Source organism: Chelonoidis abingdonii, chromosome 5 (genome assembly GCF_003597395.2).
Source record: "Chelonoidis abingdonii isolate Lonesome George chromosome 5, CheloAbing_2.0, whole genome shotgun sequence".
Lineage (NCBI taxonomy): Eukaryota > Metazoa > Chordata > Testudines > Testudinidae > Chelonoidis > Chelonoidis abingdonii.
The window spans coordinates 122168917-122196292 of NC_133773.1; the positions used below are offsets into that span (position 1 = coordinate 122168917).

General features: G+C 39.9%; 1 protein-coding gene across 1 annotated transcript in view; it reads left to right on the forward strand.

Annotated features, from left to right (window-relative positions):
• The window catches only part of SORCS2 (sortilin related VPS10 domain containing receptor 2), an 844346-nt gene that overhangs the window by 281782 nt on the left and 535188 nt on the right, over positions 1-27376 (forward strand). The window contains 1 exon segment of the mRNA XM_032789791.2: positions 2743-2810. Within this exon segment, the coding sequence (XP_032645682.2) occupies positions 2743-2810 (68 nt within the window).

Sequence of the window (27376 nt, forward strand, 5' to 3'; positions counted from 1 at the left end):
TTATCTGAGATCAGATACAACTGTGGTTGGTAGGATATTTGTTTAAGTAGCATGAAAAGATGACTGCAATAAAGAGGATTACATTGAAGGATGATTGTAGAATAGCTGACCTAGGTTTTTTCAGATGCTTGGATGAAATGCTTTGGCATAATTGAAATGGCTGTCAGCCTCTCCAACAACCTATGCCTCAGTGTTTTTAGATTGCTGGAGGTCCAAAGATGGCTGTGGCTTTGTCTAGCCACTCAGTCTTTTTTCATAACTTCATTTCTGATGCTGTGTAGGTGTCTTCATTTTTAAATAATTTACCAGTCCCATTGAAGAAAACAACATTGACATATGTTCATCAGTGCTATAACTTGCTATTTGTGGATCAGAATTGGACTGCAGAATAGGTACCTCAGTGAGGCATTCCTTTGCTACAGATGACTGCTACAGAATACAATTTACAATTACCCTGAATGAATGGTTGTCAGATATGCTCTGTACACTGGCTTTCTTGATTAGGTAAATTGCTGACAGTCAGCAATGTGGTGGGTAGACTGGAGTCTCTTGTTTGAACCCTTCCATTTGAAAACCCTGTATTCTGAAGAAGGATTTGACAATGCTGTGTGACAGGCTTTGTCTATTTGGGGGGTGTCTGGCAGTGTTGTCCATAAGGGTTAAGAGAAAAGGGCACAGCTGAACTATTTAAAATTATCACAAGCGAGTGAGCTTTTCTACATGTGATATCCGGGCAGCCTAATTAAAGAATAAAGTTTCTTGCTTGATCATGGCAGATGATAACTCCATGATACATTGCAGCGTCATTGAGAATCAGCAGTAATTTTAAAATTACACATATGGGATGCACAGGGATACAAAGTATTGGTTTAATACAATTAAAATTCATTGCTCTGGTTAGGCAAATGTAATGAAACATAAAGTAATACAGAATATTACTTTTTGTATTTTCTAATTATCTTTCCTCTGGTCTGATGGGCCAAAATTATATTCTCAGGGCCCATAAAAATCCTCTGGTTAGATTTCTGGAATCTGAACAGACACCTATTGGTTGAAGAGAGGCTGGCTCAAACAGTCTGCCTTAATAAGCTGAGCCAATGGGCACTTGTATCTGATAGTGCAGTTTCCTTCTCTCTACCGGGACAGAATTGCCAGCAAACCTGTAGTAAGATACAAGCAACAGAATAAATAGCTGATGTGATTGAAACATGCCTGGAGCTGGAGCCAGGAGTTTGTGCAGTAGATTGCTCTCTTGATGGTTAGTTTCCTGAGAAGTCTCGGGTCATGATTCTTTCTCTTGATGTTATAATTCATGTTGTACCTATTAGAACTAAACAATTTGTTGTTTTTTTTAAATTATACACTCTTTTTAAAGATACCTCCTAGCTTTTATGTTTCTATACCAAACACCAACAAAATGCAATAGAACACAATGGCCTTTAGATTGTGCTGTCTTTAAAGTGTGAAATCTTGACTATATTTTAGCGAATTAAGATCTGATTCTGCAGTTTTTTGTATCGGTATGAATCCAAAAGTAACTCTATTGAATTCAGTGATATTACACCACAGGAAGTGAGATCCAAACTGCCTCCATTTTGCATAGTGCCCTGTACATCTGTGGCACTATATAAATAATGCAAATAGTCTGGAATTGTAGAGTCTTCCTTCATTCATAATCTCTAGGGCACAGCAACTTACATTCTGAAATGTTGCATAAATGCTGTACCAATGTACTAATTACTTTGATAATCAAACTGAATGGCTAAAATTTCTGTTTGCAAAAGATTTCATCTGGTGGTTAGGAACAAAGCTAGTGATAGCTGTATAAAAACATGCTCCAAACTGTTGGAGATGACTGATGTTGACCCCTCATTAACCAAGCTAACAGATGTGCAAGGAACAAGAGGTTCTTCCAATTTTACCTCTGTAGGGTTGCCATGGTGTAAGATGAACTAATATGGATTAGCAATGAGTGAAAGGAAATTTTATTTAAGTGATCTAAATCTAAAATGTAACAGCCAGCACCATGCAAGAGTTGTGAACTAGCACTTCACCCTACTTGGCTAATGAGTTTATCTTACCTTGGAAATAGATTGTGAGAGAACAAAACATATTTCTTGTTATTGGGTTTTCTCTCTAGACTGAAAACCTTATTCTTCAATATGTTAATTTTTTGAGTTTCGGTAACACGGGTGAGTAACACAGACAGCACAGTGCTCTCTTGGAAAACAGCCACTTCTTCTAGAAAAGTAGTAAGATGACATATTTAAGTGCTTGTTTTTGGTCTTGCACAGAAGACCAAAGCGCCTCTTTCTGGATGAGATCCAGTAACATTGTTTAACACTTTGGATAAGATAAATTCATGTCCATAGAAGCCAAGACAGCTGCACTGTAAATTAGGACTTGGGACTAACTCAGCTCTTCCTGCTGTGAAAGTCATTCAGACTGATGGACCTTGTGGTTTGGGAGCTGAGGGGAATTTATGTGATAATCTCTGTCCGTCCTCATGCCCCCCTCCCCCGAAAAAAACAAAAACAAACAAACAAAAAACAGGAAAGTTTTGCAAAATGGAGATATTTATAGAAGATTTACTACTGCCCCGTGTCCCAATCCCACAAGGCCTGCTCTCTCCAATGGTTCATGAAACTAGTCTTAATATCCAGAGCAGAACAGCTCTGAAAATGCTCTATTGTTTTTTTATTTTAGCTCATATATCTCTATTTATTTTTACTCTCTGTGTAGGTGATTCTGATCCTTACCAAGTATTACCATACTGACATGGGGAAGGTGCTGGAGAGCTCTTTGTGGAGGTAAGTACACAACCTTTTCCTATATCCCTTGTTCCTATGCTGGCCAAAGTAGGACGGCTTCTTGCTTCCTTTTATCTTTTGAGGTTTCCTAATGGGTTGAATTGCTGACTCTGTGCCAGATATAGGGTTGCCCAGACTTGCATCTTTTTTATGGACTGTGATTGAGTGAAGAAGAACTTGAAAGGGGTTTAACAATTTGTGCAGTGGAAATAAACAACATTAGAGGATAGGTTATCTTTCCAAGGCCACATTTTAAAGAAAAACAGAATTCTAATTGTAAGTTGGCGTCAGGACCCAATTCTCCTCCTCCTCCTTTTTTTAACCATAGAAGTTTTGCACCAAAGTTAAGGGTACTTAATGTAGTCATTACTTTAATTGCTAGTAGCTTTTGCTGTTCAGCTCTGTATTTAGGTTAGTAAATTATTGTAGGTGTGGTGTATCTTTCTGGTTGTAACTTGGAGCCTGTCCAGATTGTGTTATGTCTTCTGATGTTTGGAAACTTGTAGTATTTCAAATGTAACTTTTAAAATAATTTTTCATTTAAGCAAGATTTACCAATGACTTTGTCAACTTTGTCTCTTGCGCATGTACACGCTCACACTCTGACATGTGCACACAGAGACGTTTTTAGGGTTTCAGACACAGATATGGATTCAGTTAAATTCTCTGTTACACCAGTACAACCCCATTGATCAAGATCAATAATTTCCTTTTTAAGGGCACCAGTGAAAGATGTAGAATTATTAATTTTCCATGCTGTTTTCTGCTGAAGTGCTCGGTTTTTCTTCAGGTGAACTGTTGTCAAATATCCAGTTGAAGTGATGGATGCACTTTAATGTGTGTATTTAAAAAAAATAAATCATACTTCCTATTGAAAAATCTTTCATTTAAGCACTTTGGTACTGAATAACGAGCTGCATATTGTACATTCAAAGTCATAAAATATGTTTGTCCTGTGTTTCTAGACATACTTTGTATACCCTGCTGTTCTATTCACGAAGATGGGATTTCAACAGAATACTCATGTCATATGCATAGATCACATGCATTTTAAATATAGAAGTGTTTCCTGTATTCTGATAATCAGGGACCGCAGAAATCCATTTGTCACAGAAAAACGTGGAATTTGTGTTTTTATAGAAAATCTTTAGTTTTTACACTTTGTGAAAAAATAAATACATATATCAACAAAATTTTACTGAAAGTATCAGAGTCACTTATTCAATATGCGCAACCTCCCCTCTTGTGATTGATTTTTTGAATGTGCTTTACATTTACATAGCTAAACATCCTCCAATAAAAGGCTTCCGGCATATAGAGGTTACTCAACAGTGTATAGAAGTTCATGTTTTAATGCATCTCAGATTTCACTTGGGCTTCCAAGACTAACTCAGAAAGTGAATAATGTTAATATAAAAGCAATTTTTGCTTTTTTTTTTATATACATTTAAATCCTCCCCCCCCCCCAAAAATATAGAATACAGACATAGAATTATTTGGTAAGAAACGCAAATTGCGGTTCTATTAATTTTATTTTATTATAATGATTGATGGCACTGGTAGGCACTATTTGCTTAAAAATGGTAAATATATCAATAAAACACGGTGTTCAACTAATATTATGGCTAGGGAAACTGAAGTTCAGCGTTTCATTGTAATTGCAGAAAAACATGGATTTTTATGGTTTTTTAAATCAGAGAATTTTGGTTTTTTTATCCTGGAAAATTAGGATCCCTGCAGATAATGTAGGAACAATGCTATTTGTAAATCTCTAGCTGGAGACATTTTCCTGAGCCTTACTAGATAGTCAACACAAGCAATGAGGGAAGGAAACATAAAATTTCAAGGAATATGAATTTCTGACACAGCCTGAGGACTTTGGTTCCAGAAATCTGCAACCAGAGAATATAGTATCTTCACTAGGGACAGGTATGGAACCCAGATTGTTGCAAACTCTAACCACCTAAAAACCTCTATGGAGTATTCCTCATGTTATGTAGCTCATGCCAGGGGAAGCCACAATTGCAGTCCTTGAACTCAGGGGAGTGCAGGGCTTGCTCCTTATATATGACATCACGGGTGCACAGCACCCCAAAAGGAGTCAGAAGAAGGCAAGATCTATGGTCTGGCCTGGCTCCACACCCACTTGTGAAGTAAGCTGGCTGTGCTGGTTGGAGGAGTCTGCGTCCTCTTAATCTGCCCAGGTTTCCCATACAGTGGAGTAGCCCTGCACCACCCAATATTTTGCCAGTGGCTGAAGAACAGTCTGCCCCAACCTCTTGCTCCAGTACTGTACATATCACATAAAGGTAAATACTACCCCTTTACTTCATACCAGGTATGTGATAACTAGCACCTCTGAATGTGAAAACTGAAGAATATGAGCCTGATCTGACCATCTTCTGCAGAGTGGCCTTGGTTCCCATGGACCCCTAGTGGGAGTGGAGGGCACTCAGAATCTTTCGGGTTGGCCCTTTAAGGGCTATGACAGTTAATTTGGAATTGCCATTTAAAACTCCCTACTTGTGGGATGGGTAATTTTTCTTTTAAATCTTTGCACAACACCTTGATGAAAGAATACAACCAAATGAAAATTGGGATTAGAGCTGGGTGAATTTTTTGCTTGATTTATTTACCCTCAGAAAAATGAAGAAACTATTTGCAAATTCAGGTTAAAATTGGCAAATCATGTTTTGCCAGCAATGTTTTGGCAAAAATTAAAAGAAAAAAGTCAAAATTGTTTGTTTGGACACTTTTGAAACAAAACATTTAAAGTCTCATTGGGCAACTCAGGGCTTGTTTATACAGGCAGTTATAGAGAGGCAAGCCAGGATGTAAATCTGTAGTGTACCAACACTCCTACATTCTGGGATTTCACTGCGCTGTAGCAGTATCCATCTGGGATGTTAATGTGTGGCAAGCTTGCGTACTGTAGAGTCACACCCTAGCTTACCACATAGTAACCTGCCATGTAGACAAGCCCTTAATTATATGTATGTTTTTAAAAGTGCACCCTCCCATTTGAAAAGATAATAAAAGGAGATTAAACCCGCTCAGTTTTGGATTTTTTTTTTTTTTTTAAGATTTTTCTTCAGAATCAATTATTTGGATAGTCCTAACCACATGTTGTCTTCCTGCTATATACTGCTGGCCTATGTAATGTCTGTGGTATATGTCTAGGTTGCTAACTGTAATTCAGTATAATCATAGAAATGTTGGCCTGGAAAGGACCTCAGTAGGAGATCCCTGACAGGTGTTTGTCCAACCTGTTCTTAAAAACCTCCAGTGATGGAGATTCCACAACCTCCCTAGGTAATTTGTTCCAGTGCTTAACTACCCTTACGGTTAGCTAGGACGTTTTCCCTAAAGTCTAACCTAAATCTCCCTTGCTGAAATTTAAGGCCATTACTTCTTATCCTGTCCTCAATGGATAAGAACAATATATCACACTTCTCTTTATTGCAACATTGATGTCAGAGGAGGGCAAAATACGGCCCACAGGACCGTCCTGCCCAGCCCTTGAGCTCTCAGCTGAGGAGGCTAGCCCCCGGCCCCTCCCCCCGCTGTCCCTCATCCCCCTTAGCTCACTGTGTCACCAGTGCTCTGGGCAGCAGGGCTGCGAGCTCCTGTCGGGCAGCGCGGCTGCAAGAGCCGCCGGCCTGCCCCGGTGCTCTAGACACACAGCGGCGTGGCTGGCTCCAGCTGGGTGGCGCGACTGCCAGTTCTAGTGCTCTGAGCAGCATGGTAAGGGGGCATGGGGGGTTGGATAAGAGGCAGGAGGTCCCAGGGGGCAGTTGGGACAGGGAGCAAGGAGCGGTTGGATAGGCATGGGAGTCCCTGGGGGTGTGAATAGGGGTCGGGGCAGTCGGAACAGGGATCAGTGGGGGTTGGATGGGTCAGGGGTTCTGATGGGGACAGTCAAGGGATGGGAAAGGGAGGCGGCAGATAGGGGACGAGGGCCATGCTGTTTGGGGAGGCACAGCCTTCCCTACGCGCCCCTTCATACAGTTTTGCAACCCTGATGTGGCCCTCAGGCCAAAAAGTTTGGCCACCCCTGTTGTACGGACTTGAAGACTGTTATCTTGTCCCCCTCTGTCTTCTCTTCGCCAGACTAAACAAACCCAATTTTTGCCATATTTCTTTGTAGATCATGTTTTGCAAACCTTTAATAATTTTTTTTGCTCTCCACTGGATATTCTCCAATTTCTCCACATCTCTCCCAAAATGTGGTGCCCACACTAGATGCAGTACTCCAGGTGAAGACTTATCAGTGCTGAGTAGAGTGGAAGAATTACTTCTCATATCTTGCTTACAGCACTTCTTCTAATCTGTCCCAGAATAATGTTTGCTTTTTTTGCAACAGTATTACATGTTATATAGTGGATTTCAAACTAACTAATGTTTAGTTTGTGATCCACTATAATCCCCCAAAGCTTTTCTGCAGTACTTCTTTCTAGGCAGTCATTTCCCATTATGTATTTGTGCAAGTACTTGTTCCTTCCCAAGCAGAGTGCATTGCATTTGTCTGTATTAAATTTCATCTGATTTATTTCAGACCATTTCTCCAGATTGTCAAGATCATTTTGAATTCTAATCTTGTCCTCCAAAATGCTAGCAACCCCTCCCAGCTTGGTATTATCTATGCCAGGAGTTCCCAAACTTGGTTCGCGGCTTGTTCAGGCCATGAGATGCTTTGTTTACCTGAGTGTCTGCAGGTATGGCTGCTCACAGCTCCCAGTGGCTGCGGTTCACCATTTCCAGCCTTTGGGAGCTGCGGGCACTCGTACCAGTGGACAAACAAAGCATCTCGTGGCCCGCCAGGGGCTTACCCTGAACAAGCTGTGAACCAAGTTTGAGAACCCTTGATCTATGCCATTATCCAGATCATTTATGATGATACATTGACTAGAACCAGATCCAGGACAGATCCTTATGGGACTCTGCTTTATATGCCCTTCTAGCTTGATTGTGAACCAGTGATAGATACACTCTGAGTAAATTTATCTCTCAGACAAGACTCTTTCAAAAATACCCATTGAGACCCTGCAGTTTCAACATAAACATTAAACATGCTTCAGATAATGCTGTTGTTTAAGATAATTGCTTTAGGTCTGATTCTCCTCTGAACACATGTACATGATGTGTAACTATACTGTAATCAGTGGAGTTATATCATCATAAAACTAGTGTGAGAAGAAATCAGGCCTTTCCCTCTGCTTTCATGCAATGGATTTACAAGATAGTGTGCCTTTTAAAACCAGGATGAAGTACCCCATGAGGAAAATGCTTAGAAGTAGCCTTAGAAAGAGTTGGCTGTTGATTTAACAATCAACTTATGTTTCTGGAATGCAGCTGAAATAGAAGCTTGGAGCAGGGGGGTTGAAATTGGAACTGAACTTTGTGGTTTGGACATAATCTAGTTTTCTGTAAATAGGCGTTAATAAGTGAATATACTCAGATTGTAGCATGTATTCAGATTAGAAAACTACCTAAGGGTCCAAAGAGAATAAGAATAGATAGCATTTAGAATAAATCCCGTTTCTCTTGGAAGCTTCATGTTCTGTACTGTGTACAAAAACCTAGAAAATTGGTAAATGATGAACCATAACATAATAGAAAACTGAACAATTGTACTTTCTCTATATAGTTATTTCAAGATAGCGGGTATAAATTGATATATCTCCATTGACTTCCAATGGAACTATATCCAATTACACAAACTGATGACCCGCCCCAGTGTGTTCCTATGTAAAATGAATCTTTTAGTAAAGATTTTTTTTTACCCTTCTATTTGCATCAGAACAAATACACAATAAAAGAGATGTGGAAAAAATTCATAGAGACTTGGTTATGGGGAAAAGCCATTCATCTCTGCAAGGTTTGTATGTTCTAATGGAATTGATGCTGTCATATTATTTCCAGTATTTGTCTTTCTGTTAAATTGTCTTCCTGGCTAGAACAACCCCCCACATTTATTGTTCTCTGTATGGGACTTATTCTTGGGATGCTGTAGATAGTTATTGTAGCACTGTGGCTGCTATTACAGTGTAGTCACAGGGTTTTCCCCAAAGCCCTGTAGAATCCTAGCTCTAAAACAAAGCTATTGAAAATGTGGTTTTTAGCTTAATGAAATCTCTATTAGCTGCATAGCAAAACAGCTCTTTGTTGTTGTTTCTTAGTGCAGCTCATGTATAGGGTCTGCTTTTGATCTTGAGTACTATGGATTTAGTTGAATTCATCCTGTTTTGCAACAATGTAAAAGAGATCAGAATCAGGCCCACAGTAAAATTATGCTAATTACACAAAATGGAAGCCACAGAGATGAGGGTATCAACCTCCAGGCTTGAGTCCTCTGGCCCAGATAATTACGTGTAGGCAATCAACCTCATTTCCAATTAATAGCATGTTGTTTCATGTTACTTTTGTGCCCTTAAGGGGCGCCAGTCTCTTTTGGTTTGTACGCTAGTGCCATCCCTTCCCTGAAAGCCTCCCCTGATTTTGAATTTACTTACCAGTTACTTTAAAAGGAACACTTTCAGTTGGTTTTTTTGATCAGTTTCACTCTTTCTGATGAAGACCTTCAGGCCATTTCCCTACATCCTTTCCAAAATCCTTCACTAAAATCTGACTCCAGACGCTATTTAGAGAATTCCTTTATTTAGGACTCAGTTGTGATCATTAGGTGTGATTAACTCTGATCAGTGTATTCTGAATCTTTAGTTCAGATCTGTCCCACTTATCAGGCCACCAGACAATGTTGTCCCTCTGCTGAGAAGTAGCAGGTATCATGCCCTTGCAGGTCAGCTGTCCGTTGGAGGAGAAATCACTGACATGGCCTGGGTGTATGCTTTGTGTAACCTGTTCAATTTAGGGCAAGTCTGCTCTACAAAATGAAGTCGACCTAAGTTACATTGACATACAGCCACTACAGTAGTTAAATTGCTTTTGCATGTCCACACCGTACTCCTTGTGTCAGTGTCCTCATCAGGTGCGCTTTCATTGATTTTACTGTCAGTGTAGGGCATTGTGGGATGGCTTCTGAAAGCCAACAACAGTTAGTTGATGTAAGCAAGGCAGTGTCTACGCTAACACTGCGTTGACCTAATTACATTGAGCTAAATGCTATGCCTCTCGTGGAGGTAGAGTTATTAAGTTGGTGTAGTGGATGAGTTACATCAGTGAGAGCTACATTTTAGTGTAAATGCTTACAAAGTTAGGTTGACATAAGCTGTCTTACGTTGTCCTAACTCTGTAGTGTAGACCATGCCTTACATACATACTCCAGCCCTGGAGCAGAGGTGGTCAGGCAATCTTCTCTTTCAGAGATCTCAGTGCAAACACAAGAGCCTAGTTCCCAGGGAGCAACTCTGCCTCAAGAAATGGCTCTTGATAAAGAGATTCAGGCAAAGAGGAAGCTCCTTGCTGCTTATCACAGCTACTTGAAAGAACCTGCATCAGATAACCAATGCCACTGCATTTCCTTCCAAGACTAAAAACTTACTCTAGTGCTAAGAAAAAGAGCCAGGTAAGATGGTAACAGCTCCACTTGATGATCTCTGCCATCTGTGTGCTGGATGAAATTCTATACCTGTACTATGTAGGTGCCAGACTAGATGATCATACTAATTGCTTCAGGCCTTAAAAACTTTTAAATCTATAAAAATATTAACTAGTGTTATTTTCCTTGGGCTATTGAAAAGCCTCTTTCTGTTCTCTTGAAACTTGCTTTGTCATTATCCCTTGCTCTCTTTCCCATAACACCTACATCTCATAGGCTTGGTCTACACCTAAACTTAAGTCAAACTACCTACATTGCTCAGGCCTGTGGGAAAACTTTGCACCTTGTGCAACTTAGTTACGTCAACCTCATCCCCACCATAGACGCAGCTAGGTCAGTGGAAGACTTCTTCCATCTGCCTACCTACTGCCTCTTGAGGGGGGGGATTTATGATAGAGATGGGAAAAACACCTTCCATCACTGTAGTAAGTGTCTACGCTATAGTGCTACAGCATCATAGTTGCAGCGGTGTTACTTGTATGATGTGTAGCGTAGACATGCCCGTATTAACTTTCTCTCTACCAGTGAATCAAGGGATTTGGGGAGCTCAGTGGTGGTGGCTGGTGTCTGTTCTCTGTGCTATTGTAGTTGCAATAGGAACTTGGAGAAGGGAGGGAGATCAGACAGATAGGAATATAGCAGTTTGAGGCAGCGTTAGAGTGGAATTCATCCAATAACCAGAGACCCTGATTTTGCATCTGGATCTATACAGGCTGACCCCTGTACCCATGCAAATCTCTGTTAATTTCAGTAGGTACTTCAGTCGGCCCATGTGGGTTAGATTGTAGGATTCGATGCCTACATTTCAGTCGGCTGCAAAGTGTAATAGTTAAGTAATAAGCTGGTGACAGAATGGTACTTGAAAATCAAAATGCTAACAACCCTGCTACATCAGCAGTACCAGCCAGTTCCACTGATGAAATAGAAGCACAAATCGTCATGGAAGCATGTAAGTAGAGCTAGGAAATGCCAGGATTTATTTGTGTTATCAGATTTGCCTCTGCTGCTGTGTATATTGTTTGTTTACTTCGTAGTTATTGATCTTACTGAAACTATGATACATCTATCTACTTATTTGGCTGAAAGCAAGCAAGATAGATCGGCAGAGGTCACCATGGTTTCCTCTCTGAACATAACTTAAAATAACTGACACTCATCACTGAGGACAAGTTAAGATGATTGTTCATAACAGTCTTATTCAAACGAGCTTTAATGAAAGTGCAGTAAACCCCTGGGGATACAAGGCACAGGTCATTTTAGCCATGTTAACTTAAATATATGCAAAAATATTAAACTAGTCAAGGGCCAGAACTTCAGAGGGGCCCAACTTGTGCTGGCAAAGGATGCGTGTGTGTGGGATACCAGTCACATAGACTAAGGGACGGGTGCCATTTACCCACAGAGGGTCCACCTTAAGGGCTATCTGGGACTTAAATCAGGCATAGGGCATTGAGCAAAATTTACCCTAAGTTCACAGTTTTTTACACAAAATAGATCAATTTATGCACAAGCAGATATCTGTGTATACTTTGGATGGACGAGACTCTCTATGTGCGTACATGCATATATTTTATGGATGCAACTTTGGAAGCCTATGTTGGAAATTTAGGATCAATTATTCTATTTTAAATAAGCAACAGCTAGGAAATTCATGCTCACACTTAGCACTTGTCTTCAGACATGAACTAATTAGTCATCATAACACTTCTTGGAAATAGGTAAGTAAATATTATCCCTGTTTTACAAATGGGATAATTAAGATGTTCAGTGAGCTGCTGAAAGTTACATAGTAACTCAGAAGCATGCATGGCCACAGTTGGAACTGGCCAATTTCTGGCTTTCAATCCTATTGACAGACCACTAGACAACACTCTATCTCCGATATGGATTCAGCTTTTCCCTGCTTAACTTGTTATAGATGATGAATAATAGATGATGATGATTACTAATAAAGTTTTAATTGCATAATTATCAGGCTGTAATGATATGGTAGTGCTAACACCACTCACCATGTAATTGCCATTGTTCCCAGTGGCATTATCATGTAGTTAATGCCTTGCTACAGCAAAATATCCTGCATTTTTGATGTTAACTATGCTGTTCAATTCCTCTTAGTGTTTTATGATGAACCCAACATTTGTCAATTCTCAGAGCAGTGCATGATTTTACCCAATCTACCTGCTGTCATTGGGACATGGCTGAAAGATAGATCAGAAAGGTCACGTTCATAGGAGAGGCAGCTGCTTCTCTCTCTCTCTCTCTCTCTCTCACACACACACACACAGAGCAACTCTTCAGACATCATAGCTAATATCCTCTTCAGAGAGAACCTTGATTGTTGAGGCACATTTCTGAAAAGTGCAAATTCCCATCAGCTCTAGGCACTTAAACAAATATACAAAAGTAGGGCTACATTACAAAATAATGTCTCACCCTTTATAAACCGATCTCAATTTCCACATATCACCCAGCAAAATAACCTCTCCATACATCTCTCATGTTCTTCAGACAATACTTTCTGGAAAAATCTTGGGAAAACTGATACACCCTACAAAGTGCTCAGTATTTCAACAAATTCAGGATCCCTCACAGAAATTACTCTGCCACTTTTAAGTCATGGTGCTTTTAGTTCAAGCCCATCCACTGATTTTAACTGCAGTAGTATCTCCCACAGAGACAAACTAGTTAGGGATTGTCTACACTGACACTTTACAGTGCTGCAACTTTCTTGCTTAGGGGTGTGAAGAAACATCCCTGAGTGCAGCAAGTTTCAGTGCTGTAAACCACCAGTGTAAACAGTGCACCAGCTGGTAGCTACGCCTCTCATGGAGGTGTGTTTTTTTTAGAGCCCTGTGACTACACAAGCCACAGCAGCGCTTTAGCATTGCCAGTGTAGACTAGCCGTTAGTTAGCTAGATTCCAAACCATTTAGGGCTTTATAGGAGAAAAACTACGTATAATCTCCTGGAAACTAATAAAAAGAAACCTGGTGGTAACTAAAAAAGAAAAAACAAGTATAGCCTATGGAGTAATATTTTCTCCATTTGAAGTTCAACCTAATATGTGGGCAGCCGTATTCCACACTAACTTGTATTAGATGGTCTTAAATTGCAGTTCTGCTCTGAATAGTGACTTTGTAGGAATGGTCTTGGGGGTGGGAGTGGGGAATCCAGTTCCTGATTTGCTTACTTCCTGAGGAGGGAAAAAATGAAGTGTTTCCAATTACCTGGGATCTGAAGTGAGACTGAGTTTTCTCTGGCTAGTTCATCATTGCCAGTTAATAAAGATTCTGTAAATGAAAGCTGCCCACATTTACATCTGTACAACTAAATTTTCCTCAAATTGTGCTCTCAATTGCACCTGTGCTTTCATGAGACAATTTTGGAGACAGTTGAGTTGCATACATGGCCCTGCAGTTGGAACTTGGTCAACAATTGTATATGATTTCCACGTTTGCATAACAACATTTCATTGAATGTGATTTGTTCATGTTACAAATACTCTACCATGGATGGTGCTACAATGGATGGTGCAGCACAATTTCCATTTACTTAATTTTATTTTTCAAGCATTTAAAATGTTCAGCTGCTAAATAACACTCAGAAATTTAACATGCTCATTCTTGGCTCATGAGGAAGATGGTATTTTAGGGAACCTTCAAATAGGCAAATATGTGCTGAAATGTGCAGAAGATAAAAGCAATGAGGACAGCATACTGTTCTGGCAGTCTTCACTTTTGCATATGTCAGTGGTTCCGTACAATAGAGGCCCTGATGCTGCAAAGGCTTAAGCACGTGCTTGACTTCAGTGAGACTACTCATAGTGTGTAAGGGTAAGCAATGCATAAGACTCTGCAAGTTCAGGACCTGTGAATGCAGTCTTACTTATTGTAAACTACTGGGGGCAGGGACTATCTTTTTTGTTCTGTGTTTGTAGAGTGCCTAGCACAATCGGGTTTTGGCCTGTGACTAGGGCTTCTAGATGTTACTGCAATATAAATAATATAATGTAATCTATTATATATTTTGATTTATAATATATAAAAAGTAACTACTATGCATGATAGTAGTTTACATAAAGTCATAGGCAGTTTTTTAAATTAAAATACCCATAATGTCTAATCCACTTTGAAGCATTTGTTTGCAAAACAATTATTTTTCAAAACTGAGAGTCTTTGGGTCTATAACGGCAAGATAAAGTAATCCAAGAAGTATAAATTTTGTTTTATTAATGATCTGTATGACTTTTAAATGGCTATTTTTTCTTAACTATAATTTGGTAAATATGTAGTCAAAGAACATAAGAAATAAATGATAAGTTGTGGACTGAGTACCCAACTGTCATTTCCAATTTGATACCATTTAAAATAGTTAAGTATAAATCCTTAACACAGGCTTTATATTGTTAAGAATAGACCCTTTTCTATAGTATACAGATGCTAAAAGGCACGGGTGTAATAAAACAGAGCATTGTTAAATACATAACCTTGGGGCACAGAAATGTTATTTCTTTAGGTTAATGTTTTGTTTTTGTTTTCTGATTCTGGTTGAAGAATTTAATCATAGCAGGAATAAACTGCTGTTGAATATATAATTACTTTTAAGATACAATATTTATTTAAACTGATAATCCCATTTTATTTTTTGATTCACTGAGATTTATTCGTATAAGATTCTAATTCCTTTTTACAGGAACAGGTTTGTTGAAGTTTCATTATAGGCACAGGATGTGGGGGAACTGCAGCATCTCTATTTAGTGTTTGCCTTGAATGAGTTCCATATTTTGTGGGCTTCTTGGCTCTGGTCATTGGAAATATACAGCCTTTCATCACCACTACTAGGTCACTTGTTCAAAGGTAGCTCAGTAGCTGAAAATTCTTGTCCTCTGTTGGCTCTTTCATGGTCTTAGTCCAGTCTCTAATATGTTCTCTCCATCACAAAAACTACTACCCCAACTAAATTGGCATCTTTCTTGGAAGTCTCATAATGGAGGCCAGAGAAGAGCATGGAGCTACAACTATCTTCCTGAGCCCTCGTGATTTTTCCAGCAACTCACGGCTAAAGCATGTGTATGGAATGGGAAATCTTGTATTGGCACTGCCAGTGGTATACCTAATCTCTGACCAAACTGAGAACTTGAATCTCCAGGGCTTTCATTTTGGAATGTTTCTCCAACAATAAGTTCACAGTAAAAACTAGCTAAACTATAGTGTGTTAGGTAACTGGGAGTAGGACTATGCTGTGTTGTGTTGCAGTCCATTAACTGTGGAACCCAAGCTTTCACTGTCAAGAGGGTTGATGAATACTTTCTCTTAGGTGCCTTTTTCTGTTCCATTCCAGGAGGAGGAGTAAAGAAGGAACCACTTATGGCAGATGCTAGTCAGATTGTTTAGCACATTTTTGGAAGATGCCATGGTGTTGTAAGAATCTGAATGGAATAGTAATAAAACTCCTGAGAAATGGTGAGCTCATGGCTTACAGAAGGCTATATAATCTAGAGGCTAGGGCAGTGGTTCTCAAACTTCTATACTGGTGACCCCTTTCACATAGCAAGCCTCTGAGTGCGACCCCCCCCTTATAAATTAATTTTTTTTATATATTTAACACCATTATAAATGCTGGAGGCAAAGCGGGGTTTGAGGTGGAGGCTGACAGCTCGCGATCCTCCATGTAATAACCTCGTGACCCCCTGAGGGGTCCCAACCCCCAGTTTGAGAACCCCTGCGCTAGGGCATTGTACTGGGAATAGGAAGATCCATGTTTTATTCCTGGCTCAGCGTTAGACCTACCATGTAACTTGGGCAAATCACTTCATCTTTCTGCACCCATTTCCCCTCCACTCTCTTTGTCTTGTCTGGTTAGACTGTAAGCTCTTTGAAGAAGGGACTGTCTCTTACAATGTTTGGTAAAGGGGCTAGCGCAGTAGAACCCCAATCACTGTCGGGGCCTCTAGATGCTACTGTAATTAGAAACTTGTAAAGTTCAGTGGCTTACTGTAGCATTTTGTCTCCCTACCGCTCTTGACAGAAGGCTGAGGGAATAGTCAGTCCATTAGATGACACTGACATACAGTGAGCATCATCTGAAAATGCTTATCCCACTCTTTGCTACAAGACAGCTGTTGTCTGCACCGGCAGGCAGTAACATAGTGAGTCTTAGCTGTTGTTTGCAAATGCTGTCGTACAAAGGGGTTCACTCCTCATGCTTCTCTGAGTATTCAGCTTCTCATGTCCCTTATGTGGTGTGTGGCATCCTCATAGCTTTGCTTAGTCCTGCAGTACATGCAGAGTCTGCTCTAGTGAATCCACTGCTAACCAACTGCAAATTAATTTGGTTGTTGGGGCTGAATGAAGGAACAGCTGTGTAGTTAATTATGCAAAATGGTATAGAAAAACGTAGTGCTAATGTTTTATACCCTCATTATCCCTGCAGTATGGAATATATTTTTCAACATGACAATGGTTAAGGCAATGTTTCCCACATCATTTATTTATTACAGACACAGTGGGGTATTCAGCTTTCTCTGCCTTAATTCTGGCAGAAAGGAGGGGTTTAGAATACTGAAACCTCAATGCAACCCTCTTTTTAATTCATCTGTAATTGAGGTCGGGGAAGGGGGGGAGGAATGCAGTGGATAAATTCATCGTCTAGAAAGATCTAAATATGCTGATTTGTCTTGCTGCTTTGTGATGCAGCAGATGCATCAATGGATGTCCCACCTTCACCTCCCTGCCTCCTCTCATTGAACAGTTGGCTATTAACTCCATCATTCCAAGCTGCCTTTCTACCCTCTACTGTTTTATTTCTGTTCCACTTGTCTTATGCAGAGCACTTTTGAACCCCCATGAGTAAGATAGCAAGAATGTATTCTCTCCATTTCCTCAAATCACTCTTCCTCCCTCTCTTTTTTAGTTGCCTCTTCCCACTTTCATGGTGCTGTCTTTCATTTCATCTTCTCTTTGACCTCCAGATTTCTTGTCGAGGACCAATTGTTGTTGGAGAAGCTGCTTCTGAGAGGGGGAGCAAGCTCAGCTCCTCAAAGTTATTTAGGTACCTAACTAATAGAAATCAATGGAAATGAGTTGCCTTATCTGCCTTTGAGAATCTGGGTCCAAATCCATTAAGGCAGTAAGATCAAAACATGTCATGTGTCAGCTCTGTCCAGTTTCGTTTGCGAAGATGTTCTATAGCTGCTGCCTTGCTACTGACAATGCTCTTTATCACAATGCCCCAAATCTGGACTTGTCTAGTAACAGCCTCCCTGAAGTAGCCTTGGCAGGTTGTGGAAAGATTCGTGGTCTCTGTGTTTACCTGGTCCTAGCCTGGTAGATTAGAACTAGAATTTTAAATTGAACTAAAAAAAAATGTGATTACTGTGTTCATGCCAGCTTTTGTTGTTTAGTAGAAGAGCAGCCATATTAATTGTAATTTTTGCCTGACATGTACACCTCTACCCTGGTATAACGTTACCCAATATAACACGAATTCGGACATAACGCGATAAAGCAGTGCACCAGGGGGGTGGGGCTGCACGCTCCGGCGGATCAAAGCAAGTTCGATATAACGCAGTTTCACCTATGACACGGTAAGATTTGTTGGCTCCCGAGGACAGCGTTATATCGGGGTAGAGGTGTACCTTAATCACCAAGTAGGTATTGCTTCCCTTCATAGGGGCGTAATCCAAATCACAGCCTGTCTCTTTCTGAACAGAAATCGCATCACCAGTGAAATACAACTTTGGGCTAAGAGCAGAAGCCAGGGTGATAAGCAATGGAGAGCTCATTGTGAAATAGTGGGACATGTCATTGAATAAAGAACTTTATTACAATACAAAAAAAACAAACTTTTCCACCTTTTATATCAAGTTGTGCAGACTATCTCTTCTGGTAAGCACAAAGGAGAAGGTGAAGAGGTTCTGTTTTTCCACAGAATGTAGATAAAGTGTTACAGGATATGTGAGTGTTAAGTCCTCCTCTACCACTTGATCTAGGGTAACAGTGGATATCACAACTGTTTCAGAAGGAAATGATTATGAATTTTACTCTCCAAATATTTGAATACTGTTATCACTTTTTTTTCTTAATTTTTACCGTATACTGTCTTCCATTAATTCTGCAATGTAGCTTTGGGATACACTTTGCATGGAAAAATGCAGTCACAAATAAAACTGCTGTACTGAAGTATGCTGACCCAAGGTCTGAGATTTCCTTTCTCTCCATGAAGTTTCCATCCTAAATGTAGGTCTCCCAGATTTTAATAGTATTTTAATTTGCCTTTTGTCTGACTCACCTTATAAACTAGAATAATAGTCATTTTTCTTATACCTTAGGTTTTAAAATAATCCAAAATGAAATTCATATATTGGTTCGGTGCCAATTCCAGGTGAGCTTAATTTAACCTCTGAGCACCTTTTTGGCACAGTTAGCAGCAGCTTAGTTGGGAGCCTTTCATGCAAGAGGACCAGTTTTAACTCCGTGTTCGAAGAGCTCTCCTAATTAATCGTCATGGGTGGTAAAATATTCTGCTGCACCACTAGGGGGCAGTGCATCCAGGCATGGCAGAGAAGAGTAAGATGAAAAAGGCCATTCCTCCAGCATTTTAGATGGCTTCAGGGGAATTTATGAACCTTCCATGTTCCGGTGTAGAAAGCTTGCCAAGAAGCACATTTAAATAAAATTAAACAAGAAGAGAAAGTTAATTATTTAAAGATCAGAAAAGTGTGTTATGTACATTAAGTTTTTCTTTGTTCAAATTACTGTGCTGTCTGAATGGTTTAAAATCAAGAAGCTCTCAACGGCTTGCTTACAATGTAGAATAAAATGCAAAAATATGAGGAAATAAATTTTACTGCTCAAGAGAGATCAGTCCTAATAGAATTCCAGCCTTTCACTTGCACTATTACGTGAAACGCAGATGGTTGGGTTTCCAAAGGGTGCATATTAATAATCACACTCTGAATTTCTTTAGCACCTTCCGTTTGATGATCTCCAGGTGCTTTACAAATAACAGTGCTATTCTCGTGTAAATAAATACACAGGTAAACAATGCATTTTTTCTGAATTCCAACTATCCAGATTTCCATGATATCAGGTCGTGTGTTTACCCTTTGTTTGGAAGATGATTTTTTTTAAAAAAAAACCTCTCCATTTTATAAAGCTTTCCTGAAATTCCATTTTTGGAATTTACTTGTATTATTATCCTTATTTCCCAAAGCACATCTGTGGTAGAGCTGGGAATAGGACCCAGGTCTCCTGGCTCCCAGATTTGTGTATTAACTGATGACCATTCTTCCTCTTCTGACCATTGGGAAGTTAATTGTGCATTGCACATATAAAAATGTGGAACTACTTTCATGGGCACTAGGTACTTCAGTTCAGCTTCTGTAAATAATTCTGTCTTTTCATAAATACTTCTGCGAGGCCTATCTGCTTCTTTTTTTAAAATATGTAGACCACTCTGTTAAGTTTAGGTGAGATATTTGTGCTTTTCTAGGTATATTAAAAAGTCACATCAGCTTTGAAATACGTGGCCATACCTTGACCCAGCCACTCATGCTGTTATTCAGGCATGAAATTGAGGTTTACTTAAGCCTTACTTAAGGATGTTGGTGACTGGAAATTGTGTACAGGGGAATTTATAAATTATGAATCTGCCTGCAATTTTTGCATATGTACCTTTAATGCATCTTTTCTGGAAGTGTTTTCAAGATAACTTAAGAGAGTAACAAACCTAAATTCCATTTTCAAAAGTGATTTAGCCACTTAGGCTCAATGAAAATCAGTGAGACTTAGCTCCTAAATACTTAAGTCACTTTTGAACACAGGACTTAGGCTTCTAAGTCACTTAGGCACTTAGAAATTTTACTGCTAGTCTCATATGCACTGAACACTTAGGCACAAGGATGTTGAATTAAGGGTTCCAATGTTTAACTGTGTGTCTTTCCTTTTGTTAAGTATCACAATTTTGATGGCTTTTCAATTTAATTGTTAGTGCCTAAAGTCCTTCATTATTTATGAGCTCTTTTGCCTGCAACTGCTGGAATCTACTTCCTGGTCTATTGTTTCTACCCACAGAATTATAGTCTGCTATGGAGTGACTTCCAGCTCACCTAGAGAATATATGCAGCACTTGGGTGCAATGCAGGTCCTCCCAAGTAAAACATTAATCAGACTGGTGAGAGGTTTGAGCAGTGTTTTCCCTGTAAAGAATGGTATGCCACAGGTAAATGCTGTTCCTTATGGGCACAATTTTATAAAGATCAATTTGAGCAGAAGAGGGAGGAAAACTAGCACATGTCCTTTGCAATCTTTTACTTATACATTTTTTTCTTCCATTTACAAGGTAGAAACTCACAAAGCAGGGCTTTTGAGGGGAAAAAATTCACATATCCCTCCCAAATTCTGGGCAGGCCATGAGCACTTATGTAGGTGTGAACTTCATGTAGGTTTTCAGAGCCACTAGAACACATACTCATGGATGTTTCGGTATCTTCTTCATTTTGGACTAAATTTTGCCATTTTAATAAATGGCATCTTATTGTGGGTGCCTAAGGTTTTGAGGGCTCAGCTTGGATAGTCAAAATCACAGGCTGCTTTTGAAAATCTCTGCTTATGGAATGGAAAAAAAACCCTGAGGTATGGAGAGAAGTTCATTTCTTCATGTCTTCAAATCAAGACTGGATACCTTTCTGGGTTATACATTCACATACCAGTTACTGGCTTCAATACAGGGGTGACATTGAAATTCTGAGACTTGTGTTTATATGGGAGGTCACAGTAAATGATCTAATGGTTCTCTTTTGACCTTAAAAATCTATGAAAAATTAAGATTTTCCCAAGATCACAGAAGTTTTTGAGAGAGCCCTAGCCACAAGACCATCTTCTTACTCCTATTGACACTTAACTGTGGGGATGAGAAATAAATGTTAATCAAAGCACTCTAATACCATCGGAAGCTGTTATCGAGGGGAAAGCTATTTTGACATTTGTGTTCCTTCATTCTCCAAGTTTTCTCATGGTAAAATGTTGCCAGGCACAATAACCTCTTACCTTTTTTTAGAAAAAAAGTCATATATTTAATCTAGATGGTTATTGTTGAATTTTCTTGTGAAGCTTCTTTCCACTCTCCCTTATAGGTTGGTGTGGTGAATAAATTAGTGCATATTTACAAAGCAAATACTGTAATGGCAATTAGAGTCGAACCTGGAGCAGCTAGTTACTTACCTGCTTTTTTACCTTTTACCTTCCTGAAGTCCTCCACCTCTGATATTTTGCTTGTTGTGGGTGGGGGTGAGGAGCAGAAAAAACCTTAAACTCACTGAAAAAGTGTCATATTCTTGTTCTGCTTTACTCACAGCCAGGCTGGATCTCCAGTCAGCAAGGCATTAAAGGTTTTCACTGCAGCAATCACTTAGAAAGACCACAACGGCATATTATTGCCACAGGAAATATGCTTCTCTACTTGCACCTTGACATTTTTATAAAAAAAAAAAAAGCAGTATTTTACGGTCCAAAATTGCAGTAACACTACTGCAAGCTATAGGACTCAATCTTCAGCTGGTGTAAACTGACCTAACTCCTTTGAAGTAGGTGGAGTTGCACTGTTTTACACCAGTGAGGCTTACGCTCTTATTTATACCAGCTGTCTCCTAGGTTTTTTAGGACAAACGTACAATGCTGTGGCATTTATTTCAGAAGAGGTAGGTTTTTTTGGTTTTTTTCCTTGATGGCCTGTTCATCTTGGCAGGTTCTCTGTGGATGACTGGAATAGTTAAGGGGTTAATCTTGTAGACATTTTGCAGATGAGCGTCTAAAGCAGTGAAGGGGTTAATCTTCACCTCAACGTTGAACACTTTTCTCAGCTTGACATTTTTCATGGAAGATTTTCCTGCATCACAAAGCATCTTCATCTGTGCAGAAATTCAGTGATCAGACTTGGCGATGGAGGGTGGGAGAAAAGGAAAGGCTGGTCATGCACAGGTTAGACTGTTTTAATACAGAATTTTGTAGGCATGAAAGCCCCTTTTGCATTTTTTCTCATGCAATAGCTGATTATTTTCTTAATTTAGACTTAGATTTTTTTTAAAAAATCTATATATTGGACCATGAACTTCTCATCCATTTGTTCTTGGCCTTTCTACCTGTCCTAGTATTCCTTTTTTCACAGATGAGTATCTTCTTTTAGCCTTATTCATCCTTATCATTCAGTATTTTTGTCACTTAGTTTAGTGACAGAAGATTCCAGGGAAAGTGGATGTGGAATAGGTTCCTCGTTATTCTTGGTCTCCTTCCTGGTTACCTTTTGCCTTTGAAAGCAAATGGCAGGAATCTCAGTGGCATGTTGGGTATAATCATTCCCCACATCCCCCCTGCAAAGTTTCCCCAGTCACACTTCAGTACTCAGACTGGGATAGCTGAATGATGGTTAGTTTGCCACTGGCATAAAGTCAATAGTTAGATGTGCCACAGCTGGCTCACAACACCTAGCTCTGCATATATGTGTGTAAGTAAATACAGCGCTGTGTAACCAATCACTGCCATTATATATAAGTATTCTGAGAGGTGCTGTGCTCCTTCACCTTCTTGATGGCACCACTCAGAACCCTTTTTTAAGGGTTGACATGGGATCTGTAGGTCTTGTATCTGGTTTTTCTAATAAGCAACTATGATTCGCCCGAACTTAGGACTCAGTGAAACTGTCTGCAGTGATACACCTTGTGCTGTTAAGGCTTGATCTGAAGTTCATTGAAGTTGATGGAAACACTCCAATCCACACCAATAGACTTGCAATCAGGCACTCATTTATCTGTAAAATCTAAAATAAGGCAACGATTTTCAAAAACGAATGGATACCTCCATATTTTGATGCCCTGCTTGAGACTAGAGCTGGCCAAACCTCAGAATTTCTAGTTCATGGGAAATTTTGACACTTTTTAGTTTGGTTTCAGTACAATTTGGAATAAAACCAATTTTTTCAAAAATTTTCTGTGAAATTTTGGAAACACAGACACTTTGTGTTTCTGAAATGAAGTATGCTCCCCAGGATCACAGCAGCTGCTGACTTTTCTTTTCAGTTTCACCAGTGCTATTTAGTAGAGGAAAAACTGAAAACAACCTTAATTTCAGTCAGCAGCTGCCAGGGCTCCTAGGGTCTGCTGCTCCAGGGCAGTTCAGCCATGAGGACTGTTCTGGGGCAGGGGACCCCATGGTTTCCAGACTTTGGGCTCTGTAACAGAGAGTCTGGAAGGAAACCTGGCATAGTGGAACTGACCCGGAGCTGTGAAACCTTGAAGTTTCGGGATTCCCAGCAGTCCACCTTGTGAGCTGATAGAAAGCCAGCAACATTTCTGTTGTAAGCCTGCCTGTCCTTTGACAGAATGTAGTTACACTTGAACTGTTTCTGTGGAACTGAGTTTTGTTGGAAAATTTCCAACCTACTCTGTGAGAGACACTTTAAAGAAGCCTACTTTTCAGAAAGTTTCTCAAGCTGAGCGCCCAAATTTGAGGCATTAGTTACTTTTGGCCCCAGGCCTCAGTGAGAAAAACATTGTGCCCGGAAGATTAACAAGCTCAGGCTCTTCCAGCCCCAAAAGGAGTAGGAGCTGCAGCAGCAATGGATCTTTACTGCTAATGTCCTGCTACTGGGTATGGAAGAGTTACATTTCAAGAGAAACCCAACGGGTCTTAACCATTGTAGGAGTAGAGATCCGCAGCCTCTTAAATAACTGGGTTTCCATTGCTTCCTTTCATAGGGAGTGACAATCTTTAAGGAAGGATGGTTTGTGATGAAGATACAGTGCTGGACCATTCTGCCTTAATGGGGTGCTTTAATGAGTGACTGTGGGTTGTATTCTTGTGTGATCTGAGGTGAGTCACATCAGCTCCTATCAGTGCCTTTATTCTATGCCAGTAAAACAGGGATCATAATACTTCCCTGTCCTGCAAGAGTGTTGGGAACGTAAACTCATCAGTGTTTGTGTAGTGCATGGACACCCTGGTGATGAGTCCATAAAAAAGCACAGTCAGTAATAATAAACAATGGCTTTGTACACAGCAGATGTTAGATGTTGGCTGTTGAGTGCTGAGCAGTTACGTTTTCCCCTCCCCTGGTAAGATGGATACTGCTCTGTTTATACTGTGGAACAGAAAGCATCACCAGAGAGAAATTTTATACTCTGCTTCAATGATCCTTCCCTGTAACGTATTCCACGGGATTAGTACTGTCTGATGTTCTGATGTACAATACAGTATCAGTCTAGCACATGTTAAATGGATTAAGAACTGGCTAACTGAGAGATCTCAAAATATAGTAGTCAATGGGAATCATAATGGAAGCGTGTACAGTGGGGTTCTACAGGGATCGGTATTAGGATTTGGCGCTATTAAACATTTCATCAATTGTGAGGGAGTAAATGTAAAATCACTGCTGATAAAGATTGGTCAAATGGTAAATAATGATGAGCAATGGCAGATTAGCCACTGGGTCAATGGGGCCTGTGCCCAGGGACCCCTGTCAATTGGGAGGCCCTGGAAAAATGGACGCCTCATGCCCCAACCCCCTCCGCCTGCCCGGCACTCCTGCTAGGGAGAGGGGGAAGCCCCCGCACCCCAACAGAAGTGCCGGGTGGATGGGGCAAGCCCCCATGCTCCGACCCCATTTCCCCGGTAGGAGCACTGAAAGGACCGCAGGTGGAAGGGGTAGGGAGGGGCCCCCACTTGCTCTGGCACAGCACCCCCTAACCCTAATGCGCCTCTGATGATGAGGAAAGGGCATACAGAGCGATCTGGATGGCTTGGTTAGCTGAGTCTATTCAAACAAAGTACACCATACTACAGCAAAATACTAAGTCCGGCCTCTAGGAACAAGGGATGAAGGCCATATCAATACAACGAGGGACTGTATCTGGGCAAGAAATTACTCTGAAAAGGATTTAGAGGACATTTCATAGAGGACAATCAACGTAATACAAGCTCCTAGTGCAATGTTATGACAAATAGGCTAGTGTGAACAGTGGCTATATAAACAGAAGAGCAGTGAGTAGGAATAGGGAGGTGATTTTACCTCTAGATAAAGCACTGACGAGAGCAGTACTGGGATACTACATGAAGTTCTAGTCCGCAATATTCAAAAATTGGAGAAGGTGAAGAAAAGGAGCCTCACCAATTATTTGAGGTCTGGAGAAAATGCATTATAGCGAGAGACTTAAAGAGCTCAATATGTTTAGCTTATCAAAGAGGACTCTGAGGGATAACTTGATCATGCGGCGTATAAGTACATTCGTGGTGAAAAAATCCCAGGTACTAAAAATGGGCTCTTAAATCTAACAGAGAAAGGCATAACAGGAATGAATGGCTGGCAGCTGAAGCCGGACAAATTCCAAATTAGCAATAAGACACCACATATTTAACAGTGAGGCGGATTAACCACTTTGAAAAACTACCAAGGGAAGTAGTGGAATCTTGTTTCTTTAGATTTTCAAATCAAGACTAGATTCCTACCTGGAGATATGCTTTAGTAAAAGACAAGTTATTGGGGCCAATATAAAGGTAACTGGGTGAAATGTAATAGCCTGTCTTATATAGGAGGTTAGAAAAGATGATCTAATGGTCCCTTCTGGCTTCAATCTATGAATCTTCTGAACAAAGTAGTTCAGACTGAGTGGCTGATTTCTTCCTACTTAGATCATTTTTGTATTATGTTCCCATGTCACTAGAGCTGGCAAGAAAACAAAAATTCCATTTTAGAAAAAATTTAAGTTTTAAAATTTGTTTTTGTTCTGTATTAGAACAAAACTGGGACCTTTCAGCATTTTGAGAGCGAGAAAGACAGACACCCAAGAACTGGTTTAAGTTTCTGCAGTGCCTGATTCAGAGCAGGAACTTGAACCCAGGTCTTTCACATCCCAGATGAATGCCCATACCACCAGACTATTGGTTGTTTATAGGTGGAGTTTTCTTTGGTTGTGACCATAAATTCCTTCTTGGATCTGAGACACCTTCCCATCCAAACCAATACATTTCCACAAAAAGTTTAGGTTTTTGTAAATCAGCATTTTCAGATGAAAAAGAATTTCATCAAAAAAAATTCCTGACGCAGCTCTGTTTGTCAGTAGTGAGAACAATTTAAATCTTGCTTAAATACTTGCTTACATTTTACTTATTAATTGACGTCATATGAATCAACTTGTAAACTTTTTTCCTAGTGTTTTAAATAGCTGCTGTTGGGAAGGAGGAAGGCTGAAAGGATGTTCCCTTGAGGCCACAGGAGAAGTGAGGAGGTCCTGCAGTGTGGGGAAGAGAGCTGTGCTGAACCCTGAGCATGTCTTATCTGAAGAATCCAAACTCATTCTTCTTTGTAACTTGCTCTGCTTCCAGTTGTATTAACATCTGCAAATTAAGAGATTTTGAGTGAAATCCTGGCTTCTTTGAAGGCAATGGCAAAACTTTCACTGTCTTAAATGGAGTTAGAATTTAACCTTATTAATTACAGTGATTGAAAACAGCTTGTGTACTGTTCACAGAATCAAGAGAACTGGAATCTGTTCCCAACTCAATTGTTGTCTTGCTGTGAGACCTTGGGTGAGTCATTTAACCTTTCTTGACAGTCTCCTAAAAAATAACAAAGTGGTTGGAGAGCTACGAGAGAGTACAGTGCAAAGCATTACTGTATTTAAAAAAATTATACCTAACATGAATAGAGATCCTGGCACGAACATCCAACTCTTTTTTCCACTTGGAAAGTTTTCACTTGTGCCTACTCTTTTTCTCCTGCTTCTAAGATAGTTTTCTTTCCATCCTCTACTCATTTCTTAGTCTGATTCTTTGCCATTAGTCTGTGATGTGGAATCTTGTCAAATGCTTTATTTATTTTATTGAAATATATTACATTCAAAGAATCTTCCAGTGACTCTAGGATGACAGTCATATTTTCAGTAGATTGCTTAAGCATGACCTTCCTTTACTGAGATCCATGCTGTCTGTAGCCCTAATCAAACTCTTGCTTTCTATATA